At 41.6% G+C, this 22,784-nt stretch overlaps 1 protein-coding gene across 9 annotated transcripts in view; it reads right to left on the bottom strand.

Annotated features, from left to right (window-relative positions):
• Positions 1-22,784, bottom strand: part of ADAM22 (ADAM metallopeptidase domain 22) — a 219,169-nt gene that overhangs the window by 76,380 nt on the left and 120,005 nt on the right. For all 9 annotated transcript variants that reach the window (XM_030550490.1, XM_030550492.1, XM_030550493.1 and 6 more), the window contains exons 5-7: positions 10,070-10,152; positions 3,629-3,692; positions 2,582-2,651 (exon numbers count right to left, since the gene is read on the bottom strand). In XM_030550490.1, the coding sequence (XP_030406350.1) occupies positions 2,582-2,651; positions 3,629-3,692; positions 10,070-10,152 (217 nt within the window). The remainder of the gene's footprint in view (positions 1-2,581; positions 2,652-3,628; positions 3,693-10,069; positions 10,153-22,784) is intronic.

The following is a 22,784-nucleotide window of genomic DNA, read 5'->3' as shown; positions in this document are numbered from 1 at the left end:
TCCCCCCCGCCAATCAATGGCCCTACCAGCAGGGCCACTGACGGGGATGGGGGGGGGGAACATTAAAAAGCTGCCACAGCAAAGGACTCTGCAGTGCTTTTAACATTCCTGCCCCTTGACCCCCCCCGACCACTGATGAACGGGGGAAGCAAAGGGAGCAGTGGCCCTGGGGCCAGCAATTTAAAATTCAAATCGCCACTGGAGCCCCGGGCAGTGCGGGCCAGGCGGCCTGGAAGGGTTGGTCTGGGGATGCTGGCCCCGCCCCTTCTGCCCAAGGCCCCACCCTTTCTAGAGCTGGCCCTGGCCCTGTACCAATAAGTGTCTGGAGTTATTTTCACCCCTGGATAAGAACAAATAATTCTGGAATCAAATTAGAAGTTTCTTAGGGCATGTAAATCCACAGTAAAGGTGGGAGAATAGAAAAGAAGAGAAATATTGGCAATATAAAGTACAGGGCAAAGCACTTTTTGTTATAACAACAGTCTTAAAGGACAGGATTAGTGAAATAGTCCTGCTGCAGTAAATAAAAAAGTAAAAAATAAAAATACTACAAGTTAGTAATTTCAAATATATCACATCTGTTTAAGGAAACAGACAGAAAAGTTTAAGTGCTGTAAAGCCACTATTTCCAATTATGATAATATATAAAAATCAGTGAAGATCCAGAGTGAAATCCTGGCCCCATCCAAGTCAATGGAAGTTTTGCCATTGACTTCAGTGGGAACAGGATTTCATGTTAAGTGGTTTATATCTCCAGTCAGCATATGTATATCACACAATTGGAGCTACACATACATTTACAATAAAGGCAAAGGAAAGCTAAATAAATATATTTATATATTTCATAATATAATATATTCCATATAAATATATATGGAAATAATGAAAAAATAGTTTTTCATTAGTATAGAATCTGCTGCAGGTGCTAAAACTTTCATTGCAAACCTGAAACTGAGGACAGGTTTATAACAATGTAAGTGAACATAGAGAGAGCAAGCCAATGGGATAGACAAAGTTTATAACATGTTGTTATGAAACTTGCTACTTATAATTAACCTATTCAGGTATGGGATTCTACCACACAGTTGCACAAGATTAGTGCCATATGCAGTTTCTCCACTTCGTTAGTAGTCATATACTTAAGTTATTTTCATTAGTATTCCACAATTTGATCAAATGGCAACATTTCCCCATCTCAACCAACACAGAGTTGTGGTGGCAAAACCAGCAAAATTGGATATTTCTGAAACTGCCCCAAATGGAAAGTCTCAATATTTGCAACAAAAGTTTGACATACTTTGAAAGTCAAAGGGCTTTGGGGAAGGTTAAATGATAGATTTCTGCTTGCAGAAAAAATGCTTTTCATAGTCATAAAAAATTCAAAATTACATTTATTTTTTTCTCCCAAAGTCTGTGAAAACATAACATTTCACCATTGATAAAGTCCTTTTCCTACAAGACACACAATTCTAGTTCCAAAAGATCTCATCCTTTACTCATACATTTTGAAACACAGAGCTGCCAACTCAGTAGTCACGCTACCTCTGTCTCTTTCAGAAGCCATCCTCCAGAGTGCTTCCCACACAACGTGCACTTCATTATTAGGTCTCATATTCCATATTCAATGCAACATAGCCCCAGTCCTGAGCACTACCATACTATAAACTAGGCATCTGCAATTGACTTGAAGAAATCAGCAGTTTAGTACTGCTGGTCTCATTCCTCCGGGATAAGCTATATACGTAGGAAATTACATTTCCAAACTGATAAACCCTTGACAGAATGGGGATATGCCTTAGAAAAGTTTGAATTTTCAGCATTGGCTACCTACGGTGACCAGATGTCCCAATTTTATAGGGACAGTCCCGATTTTTGGGTCTCTCTCTTATATAGGCTCCTATTACCCCCCACCAGCTGTCCTGATTTTTCACACTTGCTGTCTGGTCACCCTATGGATACCAAGCTGTCTTCTCACAATCAACGTTCATTTTTTAAACCTTGTCTAATTCCATACATAATATAAAGTGTTTATGGGGATGCATCAGTAATACTGTGCACTTCTTTTCCATCTTCAGAGTACTTTACAATTAAGTAAGTAAACTTTATGACACCCCAATGTCATTTAAGATGGAAAGACTGAAGCAGAAATGTTAAGAGTCAGAACTAGGATAAAACTCGGAAAATCCAGTTTTCTAGTCCTACACTCAGACTAGTAGACATTCCTTTATCTCATAGTGGGTGAGGCCACTGATGTTCATCAGTCCTCGGTAACTATGGGATTATTTTCATTAACCTTTAGGTTGCCATGACTTTTTATGTAAAGTACATATTGTATGTGTAATGGCAGATAAAGCATTCAGTTCTTCACAGTTTATTTAAAAAATATGAACAATATGAAGATTGAGATGAGGTTTGAGTTAATAGTTAGGTTTCTCCCTCCCAGCCCCATATGTTTTTTACTTAAGCAGAAAAAGTAAACAACAGAGAAAGGCCTCAAAGAAGATTAGCAACCAAATATGATAAACAAATGTGGCAAAATAAGACACAAGTTAAAAGAAGAGAGCATTACAAACAATCATACCAGATGGCAGGTCGTCCAAAGGAAATTCAAATAACCTGGATTTGTAAACAGAGTGGAAATGGAAATCCTCCTGAAATAGTAAACAGTAGAATGCATTAAGCCACAATAAAATGAACCATCTCACGAATATTAGGGAGATAGAAACCCTTTTGCATTAGGTACCAAACCAATATGTTGGAGAAATAATGGAACACTGGAGGTTATCAAACCTCAAGGATTCTTCTCCTCCTTTCCCAATTATGATGTGATCATTAAGGCCCTGATTCAGCAAAGCACTTAAGCATGTATTTTACTTTTAACATACAAGTAGGTCCTTTAAAGTCAACGGGTCTAATCACATGCTTAAAGTTAAGCACGTGCTTAAATGTTTTGCTGGATTGGGGTCTAAATTTCCTAAAGTTAAATAATATGAAATGCAAATGGATATGTATATATACGGTTTTAACTGATTTTCAGCACCGACAAATGACCAAGAGGTCATTTTAAAGAAGCTACCAAGGGGTAGCTAAGACATGTGTTATTGGAGGAAAACCATTATTTTATTTTATTATATTATTATTATTGGAGGAAAACTCCTCCTGTTTTCCTGATACTGTATTTAACAACTGGGAACTCAAATACTAGATGCAATATACTGCCTTTGGTTTGCACCTTTAGAGGAATCAGGGCCGGCTCCAGGCACCTGCTCAGCAAGCAGGTACTTGGGGCGGCCAAGGGGAAGGGGTGGCAAGTCGAGCCCTTCAGCAGCAATTCGGCAGCTGGTCCCTCGATCCCTCTCAGAGGGAAGGATCTGCCACTGAATTGCCACTGAAGAAGAAAGTGGTGCAGTGGAGCTGCTGCCGATCACGATTGTGGCTTTTTTTTTTGCCGCTAGAGGCGGCAAAAACCCTGGAGCCGGCCCTGAGAGCAATAGATCAACTAGCTGCTGAAAGTGGGAGGACAAGGACTCCAGCCCCAAAGCTATAGGTGCAAGGCTGAGGATGAGGCTTTTTTGTTTTCTGTATCTCTTGTGTATCTGAATACTGGGTTGACTGAAGTTCTACTTACATGTGAAGTGTAGTTTTCTTCTGGCTCAATAAGATAAGTATGATTCCCATCACAGAACATCCCACTGTTAAAGGCAGGAAAAGTGGTAACGTTGAGTAAAGATTTACCAAACATTTATAAAAAGATTAAAACAGTTTAAACAAGTAACCCATGAAGAGGAGGCTATGAACTTGAAATATAACCATTAAAAAAAATAAATTAAAAGCAATTTCAGGTATTATCCCAGTTTCTAAGTCCTTGTGCCAATTTTTGTGATTTTACAACTAACTTTTCCTTTTTTAAAATGTTTTTCCTCTTCCTTGTTGTAGTGATAAAGAGTTAGACACAGAGAGCAGCAGAAACTGACTGACTGACCCAGTTCAGTGTGAACCCCGCTCCCTGGACCAGATTGTTCCTACTTCTGACAGATATTTAAGAGGTCTCTTTACACACTCTGGGAACACATGTATAGCTTGTCATGCCAAAATAAATTATGAAACTGTATTTTAGAGTATTTTGGAGTATTAGACTCTTAGATTTTAAGCTTTTTGGTGTCATAAGGCTGTCTGCGTGCTCTTACAAGACTCAGCATAATGGGAATACTTTTGAGGTAAACAAAACAAGATTAAGAAACTGAAAAAAAAATCAAGAATAATCATTTTTTCCCTCACACATCAATTTAAGTCCTTTATTTAATTTTTTTGGAAAGAACACAAATAGGTTTTATATAAAACAACATCAACAGAAATTTTCCATGAACTGCCAGAGCCAGTGTCCCATGCTATGTTGCCCTTTCATATAGTACGTATTCTAGCATATGGAAAGCTTTCACTAGTTGTTGTGGTATTCCTCATTATACTTACAGGGAACAGCTCTCACACACGTAAAATCTTCCAAATGGTAGAGGAATTTTAAGGGTGCCAACTATATGCATGTTTGTTGTATATGCTGGAAAATCTATTGCTGTAATTGCTCACATGTGAACAATCACCAATTTCCCAAGCCAGCAAAGGTGGCACATGGTTCAGTTCTAACCACAGGGTAGGTTCAAACTTTAAGGGATTCTAAGTGAATGTAGACAGCTTATGGTAATTAAATCACATGGTTGTGCATTACTGTTTACAAGTAAATACATAGCAGTGGTGAAATTCACCACTGTGCAGAGATCTCACATAAGACCTATACATCACTTAAAATTCAGTTTAAATCCTATTTTGAGTTTAAATAGGGTTTAATATTAAGTCTTGCACCAGATTTCTGCACAAAGATGAATTTCACCCTAAAATAAAATGATCTGATACGAAAATGTTAATTGACAGTATACTAAAAAGGTACATTTCCTACCCACACCTTCCTTTTCATCTTTATCTAAGTCAGCCTTTTCTTGCATTTTTTTCTTTATTACAGCAGCATGTGTGTTGTTGAGATTAAGTTGTGTCAGCATTTCCTTTCTAATGTGCTTCTTTCAAGGTTTTTTAAGACTAGCTATAAATATGAGCTGTAGGCTGAGATTTGACATATACTATACAACCTGAACAAGGGAACAAGATTTTTTTTTTGCAAAGTTTGAGGGAAAAAAACAAAAAAAACACCACATTTCATTCTTTAGGTGACAGAAATGTATACTTGCTTTTGGCTTATGCAAGTCAAAAATGAAATTGATTTTTAAAACATTTTTATAATTAATTTTTGTCAGTAACATCAGATATGACCTTAACTATACCCAGGGAGCAGCTCTGTTGAGTAAAATGATATCATTTTACTCTGTTGGGTTTTTTTGAGACCTTAACTACATATTAAACTTTTAAACCATTACAGCTTTACATAAACATATCTAATATTTGCCTAAATATTGTGCATTTACAGGATAAGCCAAATGGCTCCACTGAAGTAATTCTGGATATATATAATATAATATAATATATAATATAACTCATATTAGCAGTGGTTATACATACATATTTAATTCAAAGGTATTCATCCCTTTGCAAATAACCTGTAAATATTTTGTAGAAATTAACTTGTTCTATGACATTTAAAATAAAAATCCTACAGGCTGATGAAGACCTTCATTCTAAGAATAATATGAGATTTGGGACTCATCCTGCAGATTTTAAGTATGCAAAACTTGGTTTGCAATCAATGGCAAATTTTACATGAGTAAGGTCTGCAGGATTGATTAGTGTGTTAGAATTAGAGGACTTAATTCACATTCTTGGAATAAAGGGCCTCCTGTTTGATTATTTCACCCAGCAGCATGGACCTTAGATCAAGTCAGTATTTGATCAAACCACTCTTTAATAATGGTACATGGTAATAACATATTTATATGTCAAACTACAAAACTTATCCAACTTAAGTCAATGGATGTTTTGCAATAGACTTCAGCTGAAGCAGTCTATGTATTTGAATCATACACTAATAAAAAAGTTAGATCCAAAGTAGTAGTAAAATACAGACTACTTTTGAAATCTGAATCTTTACTATGTCAAAACAATACACAAACACATTGTAATAAAAACATCTTGTAAATCAATTTGATCTTAAAAAAGCAAGATTTTTAATTTCACCACCAGTGGGCAGCAAATTCATAGCCCAACAAGAAAACTTATCTAGTATCTATATTACAGGTCTTCAAACACTTATTTTAAATTAAGACTTACTACAGCTTGTCTATAGCTATTCTGATAAGGCCCTTCATTTCCCAAAAATATTTCTATAGTTCTCAAACTGACACCACAGTCCAATAAGCTGCTATGTGTGATGGACCATGTACCCACATGCTAATTTCAATTGGGGTGACGAAGGAGTCTGCCTATGTAAAAGAGCTTGCAGGATCATGACCTAAGAACATATCTGAATGTTTAAAATGTTATTACATTAGAAGAGATCATTACTCAATAATCGATCATCCATTATTAAGAATCAGTGTGCTTTATGCTTTACAGTACATAAAAGAATACATGGTTCTCTTCCAAGGAGCCTGTATAGTAATAAAAATGCATTAAATACAGATTAATAAGAATATATTATTAAGCACAATCTTTGAAAGAGATTCAATATTGTATTCCTACACTCCAACATACCCAACAGGTAATAGATATGTTTACATCACTTGACTGCAATGAAGAAAACAAAATGAAAATGGGAAGCTATTTGCATTTATTTCTATATTCTTCTGTAAGAAACATGAACCCAAGAGCTAAATTTAAGAAGAAATGTGGACACTAGAAATCCTAATAATGAGTGTGGTTTTTTCAAAATGTTATATTTTTGTTTGAATCTCTGCATTAGCCCACTGTAGACTACTGGAAATCCCAAATAAAAACTTGGCTAATTAGGAGTAAAGGCCACAGAAGTATATTGCTTCTTCAATGCAACTACCAAAAAGAAAGGAAATTCAGAGATATGAGGATTCCACCATTGAACCCACTACCGTATTAATTTACCAAATGAGAGATAGACATCCCTAAAAAGAACGCAGGCATTAATAGATAAAGAAATCACAAGATAAAGTTAAATCAACAATTCTGGCATTAACCTTGGCACCTAATCTACACCCACCCACCGATAATATAGCTGTTATAGGCTAGGACCTGGAGGATGTATTAAGCAGAGGAAAAGGCTTGAATTAATACTTGCCTGGACATGGAGAACATGGAGCTTATTGCTCCTTTAGAGGCATCTTCTCCAGCTGTTACAACTCATAAAGTTCACCAAAGAACCAGCCCTACAGACCTTATTAAATGGTAATAGCCCCCAGTTTCCTCTGCTCCAGAGAAATACTCCAGATCTTGGTTGGAGCTAATGAAATTAAACGCCAACGTGAATCAGCAGTACTTCTTCAGTATTTGAGATCTACTCATGAAAAGCACTACAGAAAAGATGATACAGATTATGACGATGATGCAGTGTTGCAGCACATGATCTTAACATGATTTATTAAAGAAACACTGCATTCTCATACATTGGGCTTGGAACACTCCAACCTATTATATTGTTTCAAACTGTCCCCTGCCTATTGTGAAAAAGGAATCTGTTGATCTTTGTTGCTCTCATAAACAGATAGTTAAGGGTTAATGTCTCTTTTATCTGTAAAGGGTTAAGAAGCTCAGTGAACCTGGCTGACACCTGACCAGAGGACCAATAGGGGGGACAAGATACTTTCAAATCTTGGTGGAGGGAAGTCTTTGTTTGTGCTTTTTGTTTTGTTCGTTGTTCGCTCTTGGGGCTAAGAGGGACCAGACGTACACTCAGGCTTTCCCAATCTTTTTGAATCAGTCTTTCATGTTTCAAAATAGTAAGTATAGCCAGGCAAGGCGGATTAGTCTTATGTTTGTTTCCTCAACTTGTAAATGGTGTTTTTGCTGGAAGGATTTTTACCTCTGTTTGCTGTAACTTTGAATCTCAGGCTGGGGCGGGGGCGGTCCCTCTAGTCTATATGAATCTGAGTACCCTGTAAAGCATTTTCCATCCTGATCTTACAGAGATAATTTTTACCTTTTCTTTCTTTAATTAAAAGCTTTCTTTTTAAGAACCTGATTGATTTTTCCTTGTTTTAAAATCCAAGGGATTGAGTCTGCACTCACCAGGGATTGGTTGGGGGAATGGAGGGGGGATGGTTAATTCCTCTTTGTTTTAAGATCCAAGGAGTTTGGATCTGTGTAAGCCTCTCAAGGCAACCCAGGGAGGGGAGAGTGTGGGGGGAAAAGGAGGGGGATGGTTAATTTCTCCTTGTTTTAAGACCCAAGGGGGTTGGGTCTTGGGTTCCCCAGGGAAGGTTTGGGGGGAACAGAAAGTGTGCCAGACGCTAACTTCTGGCTGGTGGCAGCGTACCAAATTTAAGCTAGTAATTAAGCTTAAAAGTAATCATGCAGGTCCCCACTTCTTGAACTCTAAAGTTCAAAGTGGGGAAAAAACCCTTGACAGTTGCTGATATACGTATACAGTTACTTGAAGATTCCTCCCTAAAAGGAAAAAAGAGATGTACCTAAGAGATCTGAACAAAAAAGGAAAAGATAACAACTCTTCATCACCCTAGTCATGTAGCTGCATTAGAAGGTACCAACATTGATAATTAAGCACTGAGAGAATACAGAGCAGTGAGAGGGTTTCATCCTGAAGAACAACGCACCAAATAAAGGCCAGAAAGGAATTTTTGCAGTCTCTTTTTCCCTTTCTCCCTTAGCCCCTGAGAGTTAACAGGGGTCGTGGACTGCAATCCAAGACCTAATGGATCACAACTAATGGAAGTCATGCAGTTAAATCTCTGCAGACTGCACTAAAACGCTACTATTTTTAGATTCACCTTCGGCACAGAACCTGAAGTCAGATTTCTTGGGTTAATCCTTACTCCTAAATCTTGATTACAAAAGAGATAAAAGCATTATGGTACAAACAATCAGACAGAAAACTGCAATGATGCTAAATAAAAACAAAACTCAACTAATTTATCTAAAAGAAACTAATGGAAAATATAGAAGTCTGATACAGAATTTATAGAACTATTGGAGACGGAAAAGGATCGAATCAATGAAAATCCTCATCAATATGTGCCTGATTTTCAGTGAAGCAGGAGGGAAGAGATAAGTATACGGTAATTGTTGAGTGTTCCTATTTATAGACCATTCATCACATGACCCTTCAAACAATGTCTGACCTCAATATCAGGGAGATCTTGTAATTCCCAATGAAGTCACCTGAAGCTGAAGTTCCTTAGTACCTCTGAAAATCAGGCCAGGAATCTTTTTGAACTGGTCCAAAACTATGATACAAAGAGGGGCTATGTGTGATTTTTGTATAGGTGTTTGAGATCCTCAAATGGAAGGTGCTATTAAGTACAACATATTGTTAAAATAATGCAAAGTTTTCAATTTGCCATGTAAGGGCCACTCTTTTCCTTCAGATTTACAAATATATTGCCATATATGTAAAGTACAGATCATTAGGTAAATATCTAAGATCAGTGTCTCCGTGAAAGAAAAGAAAAATGACTAAAAATCCCCCACTTCTCTGTCTCAGTTTTGTTTCGTAAATGGGGTCAGAACAGAACAGAACAGAACAACAGAAATATGCGATCTACTCATTGTAGTAATCAGGAAAGAGCAAAGCATATTTTGAAACAGTTAAAGAGTAACATTTAGAAAGGGGTTTTTTTCCCTCTAGGAAAGGAATATTTTGGGTTGCTCTCACCCTTGCTTATTTATTTGTAAGTTAGTTTTAACTTGAAAAAATGGGTCTGTTACACAATACCAGTGTGTTTATGTGCTTAATAAAAACCAACTCAGGCACTCTGTAAACTACTTGTAAAAATCCAAGATTTCTTTATAGATTCAATAATTTTTGAGGGAGAGTAAGATGTTTAACATTTTGCTGCAATTAGTAATTCTTTTACTATAAAATTTGTACTTGTTTTAAGAAATTACATACAACCTATTAACAAAATAACCTGGGAAAACTTACTGAAGTCCATGGCATGTTGACAAGGCAACAAATGATTCTGAGTTTCCTCGGATTTGGCCCTGGTAATAGCAATGCTCTCCTCCCTGCAATTGAAAATAGAAACGGTGAATCCACCATGTCGCACAATATCATATACATGTCCTGTCAAACATGGCTTGTGCCATGACTATGTTGCCATGCCTACCGGCATGGTGCCCACAATTCAGAGTCATTCAGTGTAGAGAGAAAACCACAGAGGACATTCTTATCAAATAGGTCAAAGAGAATTAGTCATAAGTGTCCCAAGTGCTCTGAATTTAAAGGAAACATGGTGTCTAATCAAATGATAAAAGAGTGCAATGAAAATTAACACTGGTCTTTTCTTTCCTGTAAGTAGTGCATATACCACACCTGCCAAATCCTGCAGTCTTTTACTTAACAAAACTGCCACTGAAGTCAGGGAAAGTTTTGCCTTAGTCAGGTCTTCAGGATTGGATCTTATGTCTGTCTAGCCATATGTATCTCCAATGAACCCATCACTGTACAATCTAGGCACTATATACAAAATATGAATAACCTCATTTCTGTCTGAAAAAGTCTTCTACATCTTCCATCATTATTCCCATTGGACTCAAATTTATGCTGTTTTGTTGTTGGTCGACGGTTAACTTAAAGAGAGGGGCCTTAAATGCAATAACACTAGAGTTCATCCTAATTTCTTGTGGCAAACATGCCCTCTCCCCGCAACTAAGAACAACCTGCCCCACCAGGCAAGCAAATATTTAAGTGTATTTACTGAGATGGAAAGCATGATTATTCATCTTTGTGAGCTGGCAATCACTTGGGTGATGCAGAGCCATAAGCCAAAATTGCTGTTCATACTTACAGTGTGAAATTAAATGCTCTCAGAGTCTACCCTTCAAAAGTACATTTATAACAGCTGTTTCACCAACACTAAATTAACTGAAGTTAAAAAATAAAACAAGAGTATGTTAGTAGCTTTTGGGATGTGACAAGGAAATCCCCTTTTGTTTTCTATAGGATCATACTATGAATTTCAAAAGGGACAAGTGACTTTTTGGAAATCAGTCCCCTGGAGTTTGAGCACCAAAAATCACTAGTCCCTTTTGACATTCTTCTCCTTCATGTTTTTTCAGCTGACACAGAGACTTTGATGCCATTGTATAGACACTTAGAAATGTACTGTACCATGAATCTGAGGTAGTGCTCAGATACTATGATGATGGCTGCCACAGGAAAAAAACCCTAATATATGATTAGAGAGATTGAAGGCCTACTAATATCTGGCTTGTTTGTCGCTTCATTTTACAAAGCGTATCCTTCTGGCAAATTTTCAATTAGAATCATAGAACCATAGAGTTAGAAGGGACTGCAACAGTTATCTAGTCTAACCCCCTGCCAAGATACAGGATTTGCTGTGTCTAAACCACCCAAGATAGATGGCTATCCCATCTCCTTTTGAAAACCTCCACTGAAGAAGCTTCCATGACCTCCTTAGGCAGTCTGTTTCATTGTCCTACTGTTTTTACAGTTAGGAGTTTTTTCTTGCGGCGTAATCTAAATCTGCTATGCTATAGTTTAAACCATTGCCTCTGGTCCTGACCTCTGTGGCAAGAGAGAACAACTTTTCTCCATCTTTTTTATGGCAGTGTAGCAGGGTGGTCATCCTGCTCCTGCCCTGAAGGGCTTAAAACAGCCCTGGGAAAGGACTGAGGCGGGGGAAAATCTAGGCTGATTGGGGGAAGCAGCCACAGTTGGGACCATGCCCCAATCAGACCACAGCTGGCCCTGTAAGAGGTCCAACCCCCCTTGCCAATGATGAATGGTTTACAGACTGCCATCTGCCCCAGTGAATGGGGTTAAATGGAGACTGGCAGTAGCCACTGAGGCAAGGTGGGGATAGGAGGTTGGGGGTTCCCCTGGGAGGGGAGAGCCAGAGTGAGGGGGTACTGTTGGGGGCAGAACCCCAGGGAAAATGGTACCATGGTGTGGGAAGGGCACGGGGCCAGAGGCAGGCGAGACACCAGCCTGAAGAGGGCGCTCTGAGCTGGAAAGGGCTAATTCCCTGGACAACCAGCAGGAGGCGCCAGGCTGGTGAGTCGTCACCCCGCCAGAGGCAGCCTTTCAAGTATTTGAAGACCACAGTCATGTCTCCCCTTAATCTCCTCTTTTCCAAACTAAACACACCCAGTTCCTTCAGCCTTTGCTCATATGGCTTGCATTCCATCCCTTCGATCATCTTTGTTGCTCACCTCTGGATCATTTCCAGTTTCTCTTCACCCTTTCTATACATTGCTGACCAAAACTGGACACAGTACTCCAGCTGAGGCCTAACCAGTGACGAATAGAGCAGTACTATCACCTCCTGTGACTTGCATGCTATGCCTCTGTTAATGCAACCTAAAATTGCATTTGCTTTTTTTGCAGCAGCATCACACTGCTGATTCATGCTGAGGTTGTAATCCTTCTCAGCAGTGCTGCTGCCAAGCCAGTTATCCCCCATTTTGTATTTGTGCATTTGGTTTTTCTTCCCTAAGTAGCACCTTACATTTGTCATTGTTGAATTTCATTTTGTTGTCTATAGCCCCGTTCTCCAATTTATTAAGATCCTTCTAAATTTTAGCTCTACCCTCCAAAGTGTTGGCAAATCTCCCTAGCTTTCTGTCACCTGCAAATTTGATTAGTATGCACTCTATTCCTACATCCAGGTCATTAATAATAAATAATAATGTACTTATATAACTTACAATAATAATTAACAACATACTTTTAAGTTGCATCACAATTTTATTTCCTGCCTGTTTATCTGCTCTTATATTTTATTGTGTCACCTTTCACTCTCTCCACTTCACTGACAGAAGCAGCCTTCACTGCTTGTACACACCTCTCACACCTCTATGTTTTCCTCCAGGCTCCCCTTTTACATGTTCCCTGAATTAATCTGTAAAGACACTAGCCTGCCCCAAAATACCCCTCCCCAGGATTCACTTCTACCAAGATGTCTACAGGAAACTGCCAACTGATTATATCTAGATACATGGTCAGGAGGGACTGCTGATATCTATCTTATTTATTTCTTACAGTTTATTATAAGAATAAAATGTATCTGACTCAAAACCATCTAGCTGTGCACATCTGGCCTATGTAAACATATGCTTTTCTTATTGTCTTGTGGCACCTTAAAGACTTCTGCTCCAGTACATCTGTTAATCTTTAAGGTGCCACAGGACTCTTTGTTGCTTTTTACAGATCCAGACTAACATGGCTACCCCTCTGATGCTTTTCTTACTGTTTGCCTCATTCTGCCTTACTCCTTCCAACGATTTATTACAGCCATTCACTTGTTGCATTTTTTCTTTATTAGATGCAGTAAACTCTTAGAGGCAGGAATTGTCTTTTCCTTTGTCTATTAACAGTGTTTAGTTCAATAGGGCCCGGGTCGTCATCTTGGTTTGGGCCTCTAGGCACCACCATAATACATGTAATAAAAATTACCCTGAGAAGTTCATGTCAAAAGAAATGATCAACTAGATGGATTTTCTAAAGACTGTATCCTATGGCATTTAAAAGATTTTTTACCATATAATTTTTGTAACAAAGCATTACAGGAACATGTGAGTGGGTGTGAGAATAATACTGGAAAGATGATTGATTGAATCAAATGGATTCTAACTACCTCTGGAAGAAATTTGGGGTAATTAGTCAAGACTAGCTTATCCTCATACAATGTAGTGTAATGTGTATCTGCACTAGTGCCTGAGGCTCACTTATGCTGCAAAATGAAATCTGTGTAACCAGCAAGAACGTTTTTCATCCAAAAACTCTGAGCCAGCATGAATCATATGGCTCAAAAAAGGGTTTTGATCTCCTTAATAAGGATCAAATAAATGCCCCATAATAGCACTCCCAGCTTTTTCATAGCTTTTCAGTTAAATTATCCCATAACATACATGTGGAAGAAATAATTTTTCTATCTACTAATCTGGAAAAGATAGAAATAAACAGACTTACAGGTGTTGTCTGGCAAGAACATACCTTGGAGATTCTACTCTATTTAATTAAATCAAATCAGTTAATGTTGCAACTTACCCATGATCACACAAATTCTGGCAGAGCCAAGAATAAAACTCAGATGTCTTTACTCCCATGCCCATATTTTTTACCACCATGGAACATTCTGGCTTACATGTTGGCATGTGAGTGCAACTTTAGTATGGGCTCATGTCTTCCTTTCTGAGACAATCTAGCAGGTCAAAAGAAATCTAGGCAGATCTACATATGTATCTGGAAATATTTGTTGTCTGTGTGTCTCTGGTGCACTAAAAAAATCTGTGTTTGTGAACCACACATCTTGCCTTAAGGATTCTCTTAAACCAGGATCTCAGAGCCTGTCACAGTCTCACCTAATCAGACCGACAAACAGAAAAGAGATGATGACAAAATGGAACCCTGTGGTACCCTGCACCTGAAAGCCTACAGGGAGCAAATGCCTGCTGAGGAAATTCCTGAAGTCCCAGAGCTGTCTGATCATTAACCTTTTTCAAAAGGAAAAATTAACAGCCTTGGCAATTAGAGATCAGTACGCAGTGGCAAGAGATTATTTTTCTTAATCAAAGATACACCTGTTCCCTGTTTAAAGGCAGCAACAATACCACCCTGCTGTCTAAAAGGGAAACATTAATAACCCTCACCAGTAAACCAAATTTCTCCACAAATCTTCATCAACCAGGTTGGAGAAGGGTCTAGTTCACAGTTCTCTCAATGTATCAAGAACATCAGCTAGTAAATCAGAGTGGAATTTAGCATTTCTCACTTCCTGCTAGAACATTATGATGTTCGTCAGGTCAGTCTGGAGCCAGTAGATCTTATTAGAAAATTAGGTAGAAAATTCTTCACAGTGAGAAAATGTGAATTCTGTTACAGTGCCTGTTACATCCTGCCTCCCCGTCTGAACATTTCTGCTGGAAGAGTCTTGTCTAATGCTATGGTGAAGAAAAAGTACAACTGTTTTTTGTCTTTTCCATATGAATGTAACCACTTCCCAGGTTGTAATCAATGTAGTTCAGAACAAGCTCTCTGCTAGAGGTACTCTGTTCTTCTCCTTTGTTGCTTCAGTCAGATGCTGGTCCTCTATGTTGACCCATCAAGATCACCTGTAAGGACAATGCAGCAGGCAAGGCCGGCTCCAGGCACCAGTGCAGGAAGCAGGTGCTTGGGGTGGCCAATGGAAAGAGGCGGCAAGTCCAGGTATTCGGTGGCAATTCGGCAGCGGGTCCCTTAGTCCCTTTCGGAGCAATGGACCCACCACCGAACTGCCACCAATAAATGAAGCGGCGTGCGCTGCCATTGAAATGCTGCCAATCGCGGCTTTTTTTTTTTCTTCGCTGCTTGGGGCGGCCAAAAAGCCTGAGCCGGCCCCGGCAGCAGGCTGTGGCAGTCAATTGTTGTTGGTAATAAAGGCTGCCATAATATTCTGCAGAAGCCATCAGAATGATGCAATGGCAGGATCCATTCAGACAGATCAACCACCTGGATAGGAGTGAGGATATGCCCAAACATCAGCCTTTATGCATAATCTGCTATTACCTCTGGTCAGATACTGCTCACAGAATTACGAACTACTGTCAGCTGAGCCCATGGCATGCCAGCTTGCTACAGCCATCTCCTTGCCAATCTCTTAGCTTCATGCCAGTCAGAGTATTCTGTTTTTTAGAGAGACAGTGTGGGAGAGGGTAATATCTTTTATTGGACCAACTCCTGTTGGTGAGAGAGACAAGCGTTCAAGCTATACAGAGCTCTTCTTCAGGTCTCTGTTTTCTGGCAGTCATGGCTCTGAGGCCTACCAACAGCTAGAGTGGCAACTGCTGCTGGAAAACAAGTAGGCCATAGTACTAGCAGTGAAAGTAAACGGGGGGGAAATCTATCCCCAGCCCTTTTAGAAATAAATATCAAAAGGAACATGAGTAGCACATTAACCAATATTCACAAAGTAGGGAAAAAATAAGGAGTAAAAAATAAGAAACGGACAGCCAAACTGTACTCAAGAGGCTAATCCTTAGTAATCAACTTAGATTCCCCTCCACAGCTTCAATGGAAAGAGTATTTACAATGGTTATCTGCTATTTTTACTCCTCAGCAATATTAGGAAGCTAAGGACTCCCAGCCATCTGCTTGCAACAGCTCTCATTTTCAAAATACTCCAGTGAGCAGTTCCAAAAAGCGTTCCCTTCAACCAGGAGAGGTATAGTCATTAATACACAGCATTACTGGGCTCAAAAATGCATGACCTCCCTATCCTGAATTCCTGTGCACTAATATTTTAACACTCAGTAGTCCAAAGGAGAGGAAAGGGTCCTCTACCTCTGTTCCTAGTGATAGAGTGCCCCTTTCTTTACAGAGGAGAGCTCCTAAAGGACCAGCTAACAATTGCTCTATTATCTGTGACCAGCTAGCGAATGATTAGCCTTTTTAAAGTGCCAGCCATTGCAGGGTCATTGGGTTTACAATTGTTGCCCTCCAGTAAGTAGCTAGTTCTACCTCCAAATTCTTGAGGTTTCCACAAAGTTTAATCCAACACCAGCTGCAAGGTAATGTGTCTTTCGGATATCTACACAGTTCCCAATTGTTTAAATTTTTACAAAGGAAATCAATATTGGCCATGAACAATAAGACTGAAAAAAAGTTCCAGGAAATTTTATTTTCTTCTTAAAATAGGTTATGGACTTTTCAAACGAGATTGGAAGCTAGGCATTTATCATAGGTAATAACATAATTTGAAGTCGAAGTGCAGCAGTGAGTGACTCTAGGGGCTGGTCTACACTACGGGGGAAAATCCATCTCAGATACGCAACTTCAGCTACGTGACTAACGTAGCTGAAGTTGAAGTATCTAAGATCAAATTACTCACCATCCTCATGGCGCGACATCGATGTCCACGGCTCCCCATGTCGACTCCGCAACAGAGTTTTAGAACCATTAAAGATACAGCATCATTATCACCACTGAAGCTCTCCCTGTTGGCAGCACTCTTTTAAAAGATAAGTATACTCTTTTAAAAGTACATAAAAATACACAGTTGCACCAACGGTCCATATTGTACATGGTTTATGACTGATGCTTTCAACACCAGGCATCGGCTATTGGACTAGATCTTTGGATTCAAATGAGGTCTTGTGTCTACTGTCAAAAAGCTGCAGATACCATTCTCTGCATTCAGCTTGACAGCGTGTCAGGCTAGCTCTTTAGTCAGCACACTGCCATCTGGCCGGGGAACTGCACTAGCATCTGGTGGGGAAGTAGCCTCTTGACTCACTGTCATTCAAGGTCAGAGAAAATGGTTTTAAGTAGCACCTTCCAAAAGCAGATTGGGCAGAGGAGAACAGGCTATTTACAGCCTCCTTCCTATCCTATCATCTGTAGGGTGGCTAGTGCCACAGACGTTGCTAGCTTCACAGAGTTCCTGCACTTGGATGATCACAAGACCATCACACTGTGCCAGGTTCCTATGTCTCTGAATGTAGGAAAGAAGGAATGAGCACTTCAAGGCACAACATGAGAGGATCTTTGTGCCTCCCTTCATGACTCTTGTGCTCCAGCACAACAGCCAGGCACAACCCAACCCTAAGGGCATGCCTACACTGCACGCTTCTTTCCACAGCTTATAGGGAATGTGCACGGATAGTGTCCCTAGCATGGGTATAAATACAAGTGTAGATGGTGAGGCATGGCTTAGGCGAGTAAAGACACGCCTGAAGGGTGTGGGTATGTACTCAACCACCTACTCACCCAAGCTGTGCCACCTCACCTACAATGCTGTTTTCGCAGTGCAGGTTCCCACTGCCTTCCAGCTGCTGGAGCCCTTCCTCCCTGCAGGGAGAGACTCTGGGGAAAGGTTCTGGAAGTGGGAAGGTCTCAGTGCAGTGAAAGGCTTTGGCAGCAGAGAGCTGCCTCCACATCCCACCCGAGTCTTTCACTGTTACTTGTAGCTACACACCACAGCGTGAATGCAACTTGCTTTTCGCTGTGGCGTGTAGCTACATGTGCCCTACACACTGCCACCAGTGGTATGTAGTATAGATGTAGCCTAGACTTTTAACAACTACTTTTTTTTCCTCTTTCCATCCAGGGATGTACAGAACATGCAAATGAAATGCCAACGGACCCCAGTCGTTGATGGGCAGGATCGAACCTGGGAACTCTGGAGCTTAGTGCATGAGCCTCTACCACACAAGCTAAAAGCCGACTGGCTCCGAGCTAAGGCTGTACAGCAGACTCATAATCTCTCTCTTGCTCTCCATCCCGCCCCCCAAAGTGGGTCACGACCACATTTTAATGGGGTTGCTAGGGCTGGCTTAGACTTGCTGGTGTTTGGGGCTGAAGCTCGAGCCCCACTGTCCAGGGCTGAAACTGAAGCCCAAGGGCTTCAGCCCTGGGTGGCAGGGCTCAGGTTACAGGCCCGCTGCCTGGGGCTGAATCCCTTGGGCTTTGCTCCCCACACCCAGGGCAGCGGGGCTTAGGCAGGCTCAGGCTTTGGTTCCCACTCCTGGGATCATGTAGTAAAAGACGGTTACTCACCTTTGTAACTGTTGTTCTTCGAGATGTGTTGCTCACATCCATTCCAGTTAGGTGTGCGCGCCGCGCGTGCACGTTCGTCGGAAACTTTTTTACCCTAGCAACTCCAGTGGGCCGGCAGGTCGCCCCCTAGAGTGGCGCCGCCATGGCGCTCTATATATACCCCTGCCGGCCCGCCCGCTCCTCAGTTCCTTCTTGCCGGCTACTCCGACAGTGGGGAAGGAGGGCGGGTGTGGAATGGATGTGAGCAACACATCTCGAAGAACAACAGTTACAAAGGTGAGTAACCGTCTTTTCTTCTTTGAGTGATTGCTCACATCCATTCCAGTTAGGTGACTCCCAAGCCATACCTAGGCGGTGGGGTCGGAGTGAGAAGTCGCGGCCCGGAGCACCGCAGTTCCGAAGGCCGCATCCTCCCTCGACTGCTGGACCAGGGCGTAGTGGGAAGCAAAAGTGTGGACCGATGACCAGGTCGCTGCCCGACAGATTTCCTGGATGGGCACACGGGCTAGGAAAGCCAGCGATGACGCCTGCGCCCTGGTAGAATGCGCAGTCACACGGCCCGCAGGGACATGGGCCAAGTCATAACAAGTCCTGATACAGGACGTAACCCAAGAGGATATCCTCTGGGAGGAGATAGTGTTATAACCTTATTCCCAGATTTGGACCTTAGCGTCCAAAATATGGGGGTTAGCATGAAGACCTCCAAGCTTAGTCACCAGCTTGGACCTGGTACCTGCTGCCACCACCCAAAAAATTAGAGTGTTTTGGGGCACTCTGGTCCCACTGAAAAACCTTCCCTGGGACCCCAAGACCCAAATCCCTTGAGTCTCACAACAAAGGGAAATAATCCTGTTTCCCTTCCCCCCTCCAGGTGCTCCTGGAGAGATACACAGACACAAGCTCTGTGAAACTACACAGAGTGATTCCCCCTCTCCATTCCCCAGTCCTGGGAACAAAAAGGACTTTCCTCTTCACCCAGAGGAAATGCAAAATCAGGCTAGCAATCCAACACACAGCTCTCCCCCCTGATTTCTTCCTCCCACCAATTCCCTGGTGAGTACAGACTCAATTTCCCTGAAGTAAAGAAAAACTCCAACAGGTCTTAAAGGAAAGCTTTATATAAAAAAGAAAGAAAAAATACAAATGTTCTCTCTGTATTAAGATGATACAACACAGGGTCAATTGCTTAAAGGAATATTGAATAAACAGCCTTATTCAAAAAGAATACAAATCAAAGCACTTCAGCACTTATATTCATGCAAATACCAAAGAAAAGAAACCATAGAACTTACTATCTGATCTCTTTGTCCTTACACTTAGAAACAGAAGACTAGAAAGTAGAAAGTACTTCTCCAAAGCTCAGAGGAAGCAGGCAGACAGACAAAAGACTCAGACACACACTTCCCTCCACCCCAAGTTGAAAAAATCCGGTTTCCTGATTGGTTCTCTGGTCAGGTGTTTCAGGTGAACGAGACATTAACCCTTAGCTATCTGTTTATGACACGCCCCCCAAATTGCAGACAGTGGGGAAGCTCACTGGCGGCAATTTCCTTCTAGAACTTGAAAATAAACAGATTAATACAACACATGCACCTTTACATATACCCCTAAGTATATAACTAACAGACTTGTACATTTTAAGAACACTTTTTAACTACTGGATTTTGGGAAACTCTCACGGGAGAGAGCATCAGCAACTTTGTTAGAAGCTCCTGTGATGTGTTGAATTTCAAAATCAAAATCTTGGAGAGCTAAACTCCAACGAAGAAGTTTCTTGTTGTTCCCCTTGGCAGTATGAAGCCACTTTAGTGCAGCATGGTCAGTTTGTAGTTGGAACCGCCGTCCCCAAACATATGGGCGTAGCTTTTCCAGGGCGTACACAATGGCATAGCATTCTTTTTCACTGACTGACCAGTGACTTTCCCTCTCAGACAGTTTTTTGCTGAGAAACACGACAGGATGGAAGTTGTGATCGGTTGCTTCCTGCATGAGCACTGCTCCTATACCACGCTCAGATGCATCTGTGGTTACTAGGAATGGCTTGTCAAAGTCCGGGGCCCTGAGCACAGGGTCAGACATGAGCATCGCCTTAAGCTGGGTAAAGGCCTCTTGACACTCATTAGTCCACTTAACGGCATTTGGCTGGGTCTTTTTGGTTAGGTCGGTCAATGGGGCAGCGATTTGGCTGTAGTGTGGTACAAATCGCCTGTAGTATCCGGCCAAGCCTAAGAAGGATTGGACCTGTTTTTTTTGACCTTGGGACAGGCCACTTTTGGATAGCATCCACCTTGGCCTGTAGGGGGTTTATGGTTCCTCGACCCACCTGGTGCCCCAGGTAAGTCACTCTGTTTTGGCCTATTTGACACTTTTTGGCCTTAACAGTTAGTCCTGCCTGCCTGATGCGCTCAAAGACCTTTTCCAGGTGTAGTAGGTGTTCGGGCCAGGAGTCTGAAAAAATGGCCACATCATCGAGGTAGGCAACTGCAAATTCTCCCAGTCCAGCTAGTAGACCATCTACCAGCCTCTGGAAGGTGGCGGGTGCATTTCGAAGGCCGAAAGGAAGGACATTGAATTCATACACCCCCGCATGGGTGACGAATGCTGACCTCTCCTTGGCAGGTTCATCTAGCGGTACTTGCCAGTACCCCTTGGTTAAGTCTATTGTAGAGATGAACTGGGCACGTCCCAACTTTTCCAATAACTCATCGGTACGTGGCATTGGATAGTTGTCCGGACGAGTTACAGCATTTAGCTTACGGTAGTCCACGCAAAAGCGTATTTCCCCATCTGGTTTGGGTACCAGAACCACTGGAGATGCCCATGCACTGGTAGATGAGCGGATTATACCCATCTGTAGCATGTTCTGGATCTCCCGTTCTATAGCAGCTTGGGCATGAGGAGACACCCGGTAGGGTGGGGTTCTGATTGGGTGAGCATTACCTGTATCAATGGAGTGGTATGCCCGTTCAGTCCGTCCTGGGGTGGCTGAGAACAATGGGGCGAAGCTAGTGCACAGCTCCTTGATTTGTTGCCGCTGCAGACGTTCCAGGGTGGTTGAGAGGTTCACCTCTTCCACGCCACCGTCTTTTTTTCCGTCGTAGTAGACACCGTCAGGCCACTCAGCATCATCTCCCTGGACTGTAAACTGACAAACCTGTAAGTCTCTGGAATAGAAAGGCTTGAGAGAATTAACATGGTACACTTTAGGCTTTAGTGAGGAATTGGGAAATGCTATGAGGTAGTTTACAGCTCCCAGGCGCTCTTGGACCGTGAATGGCCCTTCCCATGATGCTTCCATCTTATGGGCCTGTTGCGCCTTCAAGACCATAACCTGGTCTCCTACCTTGAAGGAACGTTCTCTGGCATGTTTGTCATACCAGGCCTTTTGCTCTTCTTGAGCATCCTTTAGGTTGTCTCTAGCAAGGGCTAAAGAGTGTCGGAGGGTGCTTTGTAGGTTGCTTACAAAGTCCAGAATGTTAGTTCCTGGAGAAGGCGTAAACCCCTCCCATTGCTGCTTCACCAACTGTAATGGCCCCTTAACCTCGTGACCATACACAAGTTCAAATGGTGAAAACCCTAAACTGGGATGTGGTACAGCCCTGTAGGCAAACAGCAACTGCTGCAACACTAGGTCCCAATTATTGGAGAATTCGTTGATGAATTTTCTTATCATGGCCCCCAAAGTTCCATTGAACCTTTCCACCAGGCCATTGGTTTGATGGTGGTACGGGGTGGCAACCAAGTGATTTACCCCATGAGTTTCCCACAGTTTTTCCATGGTCCCTGCCAGGAAATTAGACCCTGAATCTGTAAGGATGTCAGAGGGCCAACCTACCCTGGCAAAGATGTCTGTTAGGGCCAGGCACACAGTGTTAGCCCTGGTGTTGCCTAGAGCTACTGCTTCTGGCCATCGGGTAGCAAAGTCCACTAAAGTCAGTACGTACTGCTTTCCTCTGGGCGTCTTTTTTGGGAAAGGGCCCAGAATATCCACAGCTACTCGCTGAAATGGGACCTCAATTATGGGGAGTGGCTGGAGAGGGGCCTTGACCTGGTCTTGAGGCTTTCCCACTCTTTGGCATACCTCACAAGACCGGACATACTTGGCAACGTCCTTGCCCATCCCCTCCCAGTGGAAGGACTT

This window comes from Gopherus evgoodei, chromosome 2, assembly GCF_007399415.2.
Source record: "Gopherus evgoodei ecotype Sinaloan lineage chromosome 2, rGopEvg1_v1.p, whole genome shotgun sequence".
Classification (NCBI taxonomy): Eukaryota; Metazoa; Chordata; order Testudines; family Testudinidae; genus Gopherus; species Gopherus evgoodei.
Note: the sequence above shows the minus strand (reverse complement) of the source record. Positions and strands in the feature narration are given on the sequence as shown.